This window comes from Stegastes partitus, unplaced genomic scaffold (genome assembly GCF_000690725.1).
Source record: "Stegastes partitus isolate 25-593 unplaced genomic scaffold, Stegastes_partitus-1.0.2 Scaffold92, whole genome shotgun sequence".
Taxonomy (NCBI): domain Eukaryota; kingdom Metazoa; phylum Chordata; class Actinopteri; family Pomacentridae; genus Stegastes; species Stegastes partitus.
In genome coordinates, this window is record NW_007577823.1 from 615,995 (window position 1) to 627,156 (window position 11,162).

An 11,162-nucleotide genomic window follows, 5' to 3' on the forward strand; every position below is an offset into this window, starting at 1 on the left:
AGGGGGGCTGGAGCCTATCCCAGCCGACTTAGGGCGAAGGCAGGGGACACCCTGGACAGGTCGCCAGTCCATCACAGGGCCACACTTAGAGACAGACAACCAAGCACACACACAATCACACCTACGGACAATTTAGAATCACCAATTAACCTCAACATGTTTTTGGACTGTGTGGGAGGAAGCCGGAGAACCCGGAGAGAACCCACGCTGCACGGAAACTCCACGCAGAAAGATCCTGGTGCCCCCACCGGGACGCGAACCGACAACCTTCTTGCTGCGAGGCAACAGTGCTACCAACTGCGCCACCTTGCAGCCCCTGAACAAACATGATCCATTTTAACTAATAACACACAAAACATTGTAATGCTCATTTCCATATTGACTACATTGTTTTAACTCAACAAAAACAAGTTAAAAAAAAAAAAAAAAAACTGGAGTCCCGTTATTGTTTCCAGACTGGAGGTGTTAGGGCTACTATGATTTTCTAAAATTAAAAAAAAAAGTTGTTGACAAGAATCATCTGTTGATGTGATCTATCACAAATTACTTTGTACAAAACAAAAGCAATTTTTAGAAGAATTTCTTGATTTACATAAAGTAACATTCTGAGTAACAGCTGAAGGCTTTAAGGGATTGTTGGCTCTGGTTTACATTTCTGTTCAGGAGTCTAACATGTTTTTGGCACAACAACATAGTTGAAGCTGCTGCTCTCCATCAAAACACAAGTGCACAGCTTGCCTTCAGGAATTTCTGTCAGAAAGGTTTTCAATTTTTTTTTTTAAATAATCAAGTAGTTTTGTTGCCTAAACCTGACCAAAGAGTGACTGAAAGTTATAAGTTTACTAAGTCTAAAACTAAAAAGCCAAACTTGACCACTGGTTTCCCAGAGGATACAAACCCCAATCTCCTTGTTGAAAATTCTTCATTTGACCCATTCATCCACACTAAGCGCCTCCCTATGAAGACATATTTGCTCTTTAACCGACCTCAGCTGACTTTTTAAAGCCTTGCTTCCTAAAGCTTAAAGGCAAACTTCTTCCATTAGCGGTAAGTATGTCAAATGGCACATTGACAATCCACAATGCTGCTGCAAAAATGTTTTGAGGACTTATTAAACTAAGGCTGATTTGGTGTGAAAATGAGACTGGTGTGCAAAGGACACTGTATACCAACATAAAAAAACACCATCCCAAAAGTGAAGTGCAGTGGCAGCACCATGATTTGGGGCTACTTTGGTGAATCTGGGCCTGGATAACTCATCATAACGGAGAGGAAAATGAATTCCCAAGTTTATTGAGGTATATTCCAAGATAATGTTAGACTAGCTATCAGCTGAAGCTCAGTAGAAGTTTTGGGATGCGGCTTGACAATAACCCTCAACATTCGGGTGTGTTCTGTAATAAGGATAACTACCTACTTATTTATTATTCCCTTAAGTGTATCACTTTTGTTTGTGCCTGTGTCTCAGATGAAGATTAGATCACAATTTATGATCAATTAATGCAGAAAAGTGCGTTATTCCAAATTCCAAAGATAATAATATGCATCACAAGATCATGGGCTATATGCAGTACTGTCAGACATGAATGAAAATGATTTTAACAGCATAAGAATGTGAAAACAGTGACAGTGAGAAGTAAAACACAAACCCTTAAAGTCTGCCAAGTCTGTCTAAAACAGTTCTCAAATGGCCATAAATATAGTGAAACGGGTTTTAATTGTAATCATTCCTCCTGTTCATCCTGGCAATTTCAGAAATTCCTTCCTAATTTACTGATCATCCTAATCCCACAATGAAAGCCAGTGTTCCCACAGTTATGACTGCAACATACTTGTTTTTAATAGCTTTAATACTGACTACATGCAGCAGCAGTAGTGTGTGTGCAGCGATAGCTTCACTGGCTGAGTGCTGTAGTGAAGCTGCTGAACTCCTAAATGGCTTTAAAATGGATGTTGGATGGATATATCTACTGTGTTCTAAGGGAGCAAAACTACAGGTGTAAAAACAGCCACAGCAGCAATGTAATCTGCGCACAGAAATGGAAGAACATCAAATCCCAATCTGGACATGGCTCGGCCTCGTCCAGGGCAGGGTGCTGGATACTACACAAATAATCGACTGAAAACTTCTGGGCAGTAGGTCTGTCTCCCAGAAACATGTCACTATGAGCTTCTATTTTATTAAAGCGGACCTTCAAGTTCCTCTAACAGTGACGGGAATTTCCCACACCCTAAACATAACTATGAAAAGCAAAATTTATGCAGGAGCCACTACAAGTGGATATCTTAATACAGATATGACTGAAAACAAATGTGTTGTCAATTAGTATTTTACACATTTAAAGATATTTGCGACTTTCAAAATAAAAAGGTAAAGCACAATTCCAGTTTGTTTCTACCTGGTGTATTTTGCATTGATGTGGCCGTATAGGTTATGCTAAAAATTCACTCTCCACCTCATTTGTAGAGATTTTGGGAAACAAGGAAGCTCACAAAACAGCTTGGAACTGTGTATATCAGACAGCATAGACAATGTAATTCAGTAAACAACACCTTTCCTCCAAAGTTATATTGTAAGCATAATTTCCAGGAGGCAGGTAATGTCAACCCCTATTGTGATCATGAATAGAACCTACATGTATGGAAATTGCATCTTAGTTTAGACTGGGTCTTTAACTCACTTGGACACCGCAATTTGCAGTGCAGCTTAGTTTCAAAGTCTGACAAAAGCATGTTTAGAGTGAATGGAAGCACATTTGGGGAGGGGGAAAGCCTTAAAGCATTGCAAAGGTGCACAACTCCACTGCAGTCAGTGGGTTGCTATCTTTAACTATCTCGACGTGCTTGATCTGGCCTTTTGTTCCCACAACAATATCCAAGTGGTTTCACTTGTTGTGCCAAATGTTTTTCATCGTGAATGCTAATCTGACCTACATTATACAGTCCTCTGAGGTCAGACTTCTCACATTCAAGCATCATTAGCATCGCGTCAGCTTCATCCTTAGACAAAGACAGAAGAAGAAGAAGAACCATGTTTAGATTGCAGATTTCAGAAGGAGATAAGTTCAAAAAAATACACCTAGCATTTTACTGTTTTATGGTAATAAAGGGCAAACTACTGGCCAGTATTTTTGAATTGCTTGGTTCATTCACTCATTCACTTAGACTGCCAAATGACCCTTTACAGTTCGATCACTTTAGGCACAACAGAAACCACGTTTTTCATCATTCTATTGTATAACAAAAATACGACTTCCTCATTCTAGCACCAGTCAGACAGGGAAATGCCACAGGGGTGACATCTGATGCGGGAAACATTCTTCACAGCTCCACTTAAACAGGTTTCTTGCATGTGCTGTCACTGGCACCTCCCAAATTTCACTTTGGAGAGATTAAGAATGGTCCTGTAAACTTCAGAGGTATGTTTTTTCAGCAGCGCCGACAAAGATGCAGATGTGTCGTTTGCTGAGCCTCCTCTCAGCCTTTACGGTGCTGAGCAGCTTCCTGGCCATTGTGGATGGATGTGACATTGATGAGTCTGTTTGCGGGGCCCAGGCTCCGGGAGATGTTGTCATAGGTATCATGTTACCATCTCATGGTAAAGTGAAGGCGGTTCATGAACGGATCACACCTGAAAACTTTGACTGCTCAGAGTGAGTATTACAACTCTAGTATTTATCTCTTTAGATGATATGCCAGGAGATGTATAATGAATGTGTTCATTTCTGCATTACATTTGGCGGAGTTGCAGAGGAGATTTTTTTTTAGAGCAGGTTCAGTAACATCAGTTATAAGGCTGGTATTTACTGTATAATTAACAGATTTAATTAGAGGTGCAAAGAAATTACAGCTGTTACTGACTAAATAGGGGGTTGTGTATTAGATGGAACTTTTTTAGAAAAGAACAATTAATGAAGTCTTTACACACACAATTGAAACTACACAAACTTAACTGTAAATAATGTGCTTTCGGGAGCCTTTGTCACATTTTAAATTTAATGAAATGTGGATCACTGTACTAAAACCAGGAAAGAAAAAGAGCTTTGTTGAATGGTTATCCTAAGTGCTCAAGAAAAAGCAACTATAGTTTTGTTCTTCAGTTCAGAACTGAAAAAGGAAAGGAAGGCTTTGGATACTTTGTACAAAAAAATGTGTAAACATTTGCTTTTACACTACAGTTCTTTAACCAAAGAATAGAATAGAATAGAATAGAATAGAATAGAATAGAATAGAATAGAATAGAATAAAACTTTATTGATCCCTGTATGACAATGTCTTTTTTTTTTTTCCCCCTTTCAGTTTTGATCTATCATCATTCGTGAGATCCTTGGCCGTAATGCATGAAATTGAGGTGATTAATGCAGCTGGTATCCTCCCTGGAGTGCGTCTTGGATATCTGATGTGTGACACATGTTCGTATCCAAGCAGAGCATTGCAGAATGTTGAGCACATGCTGGCAATCAACGGCTCTCTAGATGTGAAGTGCAACTACAGCGACTTCAGGCCGAGAGTCAAGGTTATTATAGGAGCGCGATACTCTGAAGTGTCCATCTCCGTGGCCAGGCTGCTGAATGTGTACATGGTCCCTCTAGTAAGTCACAAATGGTTTCTGATCAACTCATACCTTTTACTGGAGAGTAAATTCATGGCCTAATTTGAGATCATTCATCCATTTATCATCAGAGACTGTCCTAGTATTTCTGTGATTCTTTATTTTACAGAAATTTTTAAAAATGAATCAGTATATACACAAGCGTTACAAGTACTGGGGAAAAAATAGTGGCCCTGCATCCTGTAGATATTTTGCTACTTACATTTGTTTCCATCTGTCTCCTATCTGCTCATTATAAGCACAGCCTGCAGTTAGCTGAATAGTCCATGATTTTTTGTTATATGACTGTTGGTTGCAGCTGATTCACTGATGGATTCTCTGTTACACGAGAAGCACATATTTTTTTGTGTTTTACAAAATTTGATTAGTATATTAGTATAAACAATAGTATTTCATGTAGAACAAAGTGATCTGAATGAAAATCACGATTTTAAGCTTAGCTTTTGATAATATTCCCAGTAAAACTGCACACCACATATGAACCCAAGCGCATTTCCTACAATTTTTTTGCTAATCCTATTGAGAATAAATGTCAAAATAAATTTATTCTGTTGCTGAAATTCAAAGCATAGGGTGCGGGGTGAACGTTAGTGGATTTTAGGGGACTTTTTGGTGCAATAACCTATGGTGAGAAAGTACTGTTCAAGTCTGTTTTTAAACAATGCTTGTGTTTTTAAGTTAAGTTGACTATTTTATGTATTTTAAATTCTTCTGTGATATTTTTTTGTCTTCACAGCTGAGCAGCTCATCATCTTCACCAGCCCTGAGTGATAAGCTGCGCTTCCCAGTTGTCATACGTACTGTTCCCAGTGATATACATCAGACTGAAGCTTTGGCCAAAATGATGGCTTACTATCAGTGGAACTGGGTCGGGGTTGTGTATGGGGATGACGACTATGGCAAAGCAGCTTTCCAGAGCTTTCTTGGGGATGCAGAGGCAAATGACGTTTGCGTGGCCTACCAGGAAGTGTTGCCTCATTATCTTGATCATTCCAACAGCGAGGAACGTATCAAGCAGGCCGTCCAGACTATCCGCTCTTCCAATGCCCAAATAGTGCTGCTAATTCTCAAATCAGAGCTTGTGAAGGTCCTCTTCAAGGAAATGATTAAGACCAATACATCTAGGGTTTGGATTTCCAGTGATGCCTGGTCCAGGAGCTCATCCATTGCCCAAATGGATGACATCAACAAGGTTGGGGACATCTTGGGCTTTACCTTTGTTTCCTCCAAGAGTGAATCGTTTGACAATTATCTCAAGAATCTTACAGTAACACCAGGGGGATACAACCACTTCATTGAAAAATACAAGAACTTGAGATTCAACTGTTCCTCAGAATGTTTCTCAAGCAATCCTCCATCCTACTGTACTGATATCCTGAGGTTTAAATCTCACAATGCATGTAACTTCAATGACCCCCAAGCGCAAAATGATGACTATCTTGTGAAGTCAACTGATACAAGCGAATCCTACCTGCACAGAGTGGCTGTGTGGGCTGTAGCAAATGCTCTCAGAAAGCTACTTAAGTGTAACGATTCCACATGCTCAGGGGAAATCAATTTTCCACCATGGAAGGTGAGATGGATTTTCATTTCCCATTCAAATTAATACGTGTAGCTTCCATATATTTTGAGAATTCTAATGTAATGTGTTTTCTTTTTTAATTGACATTGTCCCTTTCCTGTGCAGCTTCTCAGAGAACTGAAAAAAGTTCAGTTTGAGTTTAACAACCAAAAATTCTTCTTCGACGAACATGGCGATTTCGTCAATGGGTATGATCTGATAAGGTGGGAAAAAGATGGACGACGCAGAAGAATTCAGAAGATTGGGATATATCATATCCTTGATCGTAAAATAGAACTCGATGTTAAAGAAACCACCTGGCTTTTAACAGATAATACATCGGTAAGACAATGCTGTGCCCACACAAGATAATCCTTGCATCTTCAATAAAGTAAAAAGTCAGGTATTTATACACGTGGACAAAATTGTTGATACTCCCCGGTTAATGAAAGAAAAACCCACCAACGGTCACAGAAATAACTTGAATCTGACAAAAGTAATACTAAATAAAAATTCTTTGAAAATGAAACAATGAAAATCAGACACTGCTTTTGAACCGGTTTAACAGAATTATTTAAAAAAAAAAAAAAAAAAACTCATGAAACAGGCCTGGACAAAAATGATGGTACCCTTAACTAAATATTTTGTTGTACAACCTTTTGAGGCAATCACTGCAATCAAACAATTTCTGTAACTGTCAATGAGACTTGTGCACCTCTCAGCAGGTATTTTGGCCCACTCCTGATGAGCAGACTGCTCCAGTTGTCTCAGGTTTAAAGGGTGCCTTCAGACAGCATGTTTCAGCTCCTTCCACAGATGTTCAATAAGATTTAGATCAGGTCTCATAGAAGGCTGCTTCAGAATATACCAATGTTTTCCTCTTAGCCATTCTTGGGTGTTTTTAGCTGTGTGTTTTGGCTCATTATCCTGTTGCAAGACCCATGACCTGCGACCTTTCTGACACTGGGCACCACATTTCTCTCTAGAATACCTTGATACCTTGACAGTCTTGAGATTCCATTGTACCCTGTACAGATTCAAGACACCCCGCGCCAGATGCAGCAAAACAGCCCCAGAACATAACAGAGCCTCCTCCATGTTTCACAGTCGGGACAGTGTTCTTTTCTTGATATGCTTAATTTTTGTGTCTGTGAACATAGAGCTGATGTGCCTTGTCTAAAAGTTCCAGTTTTGTCTCGTCTGTCCATAGGACATTCTCCCAGAAGCTTTGTGGCTTGTCAGTTTGGCAAATTCTGGCTTTTTTTTTTATTGAATAGTTTTCAACAATGGTGTCCTCCTTGGTCGTCTCCCATGAAGTCCACTTTGGCTCAAACAACGACTGACGGTGCAATCTGACACTGATGTACCTTGACCTTGGAGTTCACCTTTGATGTCTTTAGTGGTTGTTCTGGGCTCTTTTGTTACCATTCGTATTATCCATCTCTTCCATTTGTCATCAGTTTTCCTCCTGCGACCACGTCCAGGGAGGTTGGCTACAGTCCCATGGATCTTAAATTTCTGAATAATATGTGCAACTGTAGTCACAGGACCATCAAGCTGCTTGGAGATGGTCTTATAGCCTTTACCCTTAACATGCTTGTCTATAATTTTCTTTCTAATCTCCTGAGACAACTCTGTCCTTGGCTTCCTCTGGTCCATGTTTAGTGTGGTACACACCATGTCACCAAACAGCACAGTGACTCATTATTATTTTCAGTCTTTTTTACGGGTACCATCATTTTTGTCCAGGCCTGTTTCATGAGTTCATTTTTTAAAATAATTCCATTGAACCACGGCTAAAAAGCAATGTCTGATTTTCATTGGTTAATTTTCATAGAATTTTTATTTACTATTATTTTTGTCAGATTCAAGCTATTTCTGTGACCGTTGGTGGGTTTTTCTTTCATTAACCGAGGGGTACCAACAATTTTGTCCACGTGTGTACCAAAGAAATTTAGGACCTAAGTATGTGCCTAAGTGAATGTAAATGTAGAGCCTAATGTACTTTGTGTCAAGCATACTGAACCTGTAATAAATCATGGGAACAACAATACTTATTTGTTGCAATGCTTTACCCAAGGTTTTGAGCTGGAGCTTTCGGATGCTAAGGACATTAGTGATATTTTACAGTGGTAGCTGTTTCAGTCTTCTATAAAGACCTAGTTTCGAAGAACAAGCAAAGACAAAACAAACTTTCGTAGCCAATCTCTCTGCAGACTGATCAGTTACAGGTTGCTCTTGCTTTTGCTCTCCTAGACCCCTCAGTCCAGATGCTCAAAGAGCTGCTCTCCTGGTTGGGTGAAGAAGATCTTGAACATGTCCTGCTGTTACAACTGCACTGAGTGCGTGGAGGGGACCTATTCAGATGACAAGGGTATGCCAAATTGACCGTCATATTTTAGATTCCATCGTAGCTTCAAAATGTATGCCATGAGATCTGTTTACAGAACACATTGAAGAGAGAGTTCAAATTAAATTTCATTCCTGTCTCTATAAATTGCATATTTGATTGACTGCTGTACACCTGAATAGGCCAGTTTAATCTCTTACTAAATATGTATACCTCAATTTCATGTAACAGATCTTCCTAACTGTAAGAGGTGTCCCAAAGGAACTTGGTCTCTAAAGGGTTGGACGAAATGCAAGCCAAGATCAGAGTTTTTCCTGCGCTGGAGTGACCCTCATCCGATCACCATTATAGCAGCCGCTGCCTTTGGCTTTTTGCTCTTAATGTTCACCTGCATTGTATTTTTGGTGTACAGAAATTCCCTACCGATGAAAAAAGCCGAAGTGAGATTGTCCTGTGTGATGAAGGCCGGTCTGGCTGTGAGCTTTGCAAGTGTGATATTATTTGTGGGTAAGCCAAACGTGCACCTCTGCCGTGCTCGCCAGGTCATGTACGCCATGGGTTTCACTCTGTGTGTGTCCTGCATCCTAGTTAAGGCTTATCGTACCTTCCTGGTCTTCCTGCCCTTTGGTCAGATCACAAACAGGCGACTACACAGACTTTACAAGCCACCTGTGATTGTTATTGTGTTGACTGCTCTCCAGGGAATCATCTGTCTTTTCTGGCTGATCTTTGATTCTCCTGATATTGATGACAAACCTCCATCTCCACAAAGCATGACTAAAATGATACAATGTTCAGAAGGAAAGACATACATAGGTTTTGGGATTATGCTGAGCTACATAGCTCTGCTAGCATTGGTTGGTTTCCTTTTGGCTTTCAAGGGCAGGAAGGTTCCCCAGGAATTCAGTGAAACAGGTTACATCATTTTTAGCATGCTGATGTACTTGTTTGTATGGGTGTGTTTCATCCCAGTCTACATTACCAGTACTGAAGAGAGCACTACTGTGCAGCCTTCAGCCATTCTAGTATCCAGCTACGGCGTCATTTTCTGTCATTTCTTACCCAAGTGCTACGAAGCACTTTGGGGGTCAAAGACTGATACACTGGAGAGTATCCTGAGGAGATGGCGAGTCATCTCCAGTCCAAGTCCAGAAACAGACAAAGATACCCCTACGATGAACACAGTCTCCGAAAACACCAGCAGGGTTTCAGTGTCTAGTAATTCAACTGTACTGAGGAGTTCAGAGACACTAAGTGTGATCAGCCCTACTGATTCAGAGATGGCCATAATTCCAATGTCCAAAGAAAAGATTCACCCCTATCCACTGTTTACTAATCATGTAACAAAACTGAGAAACAGACACAGAAGCCTCTCCTTGTAAAAATGGTTCCAAGGAAAATTACTTTATACATATGTATTTTCCTTTTCCAGGCCAAGATTTTGAGAGCTCGTTTGTTTAGGAAATCCATGTAAATATGTTTTCCACTGAAAAAATGTTGTATACTTCTACATGCAGAAGACTAAAGATGGCTAATTTGTATTGTTTGCAGCTAGCAAAACAAAATGTTTTTTTAAAATACCTGTTTGTGAATTGTTTCATATGTGCATCATTTTTTATTCATTATAACACAACGAAGGCAGTTGAAGAGGACAATAGGGTAACAACAAAGACTGTAGCTAAGCTTAGTCTGGTTTTCTTTGTGTAAAGGTAATGGGAAGTTGCACATGATGTGCATGATTTGTGACCCACTGAGAATAAAGTCACATTTTTGTTTGTGTATTTATTTTATTTTTGATATAAAATTAACTGTCTTTTATATATAATATTGTGTTGGCCTGTTTTAAATGGATCATTGTGAATAATGTTTGAGAATGTTTGAAACTCAAGTTTGGAAATTGGGCTATTCATCATTTTTCATAAAGTGACCGGTTTGACAAAAAATAAATATTTCTCTCTTATTGTTTCTTTTGGTACTTCTTGCTTCAATTACTCAGGCAATGAACACTATAATGTACTTACTTTCCAAATCAAACACTAATTCAATATAATTACATTTTTTATAGTGACAATTCAAAAATAAGTTACTTCACATAGCAAGGTTAATACCTTACAATATTATTAACGTTTCCCTTTAAGCAAGCACTTGGTGAGAGTGGAAAGAAAATCAACCTTTAAACAGGAAAAAATTCCCAGCACAACCTGGGTCAGGGAAGGCTCCCATCTGCCTGGACCAGCTAGGGTGAGTGATAGAGGAGAGAGTAAAGGACAGCATTCTCACAGTAAAAATAGTAATAAAAGGCTAGCTTGTATATCCAATCTATACTTATAGTAAAGATTGGATATACAGATAAAGACTTTCGAAAAGCCAATTAGCCTTTATGCCAGCAGCTACTTTGACTTGTTTTCGGAAAGTTAGGAAAATGCAGGTGCCACTTGTAATCCTAATCATGGTTTGGTTATTTTAAAGAGTCACAGAAAGTCATGACAGCAAACTTAAATTCTATGAGAACAGAGGCAGCTTAATGGAATTCATCCATCATTGAGTTTATTATTTACACTGTGTAGGGTACACTACCTATTTTGTTTCTGCAGTTCAGTCATTTATCTGTTTGTGTACCATTAAAGGTGCATACAAGC

General features: G+C 39.3%; 1 protein-coding gene across 1 annotated transcript; it reads left to right on the top strand.

Moving 5' to 3' along the window:
* The first annotated feature begins 3,447 nt into the window (after window positions 1-3,447).
* olfcb1 (olfactory receptor C family, b1) lies at window positions 3,448-10,488 on the top strand. Its single transcript, XM_008277238.1, has 6 exons — window positions 3,448-3,653; window positions 4,300-4,591; window positions 5,349-6,185; window positions 6,300-6,515; window positions 8,430-8,547; window positions 8,755-10,488. The coding sequence occupies exons 1-6, from the start codon at window positions 3,448-3,450 to the stop codon at window positions 9,903-9,905; spliced, it is 2,820 nt and encodes a 939-aa protein (XP_008275460.1). The 3' UTR covers window positions 9,906-10,488.
* The last annotated feature ends 674 nt before the right edge of the window (window positions 10,489-11,162 follow it).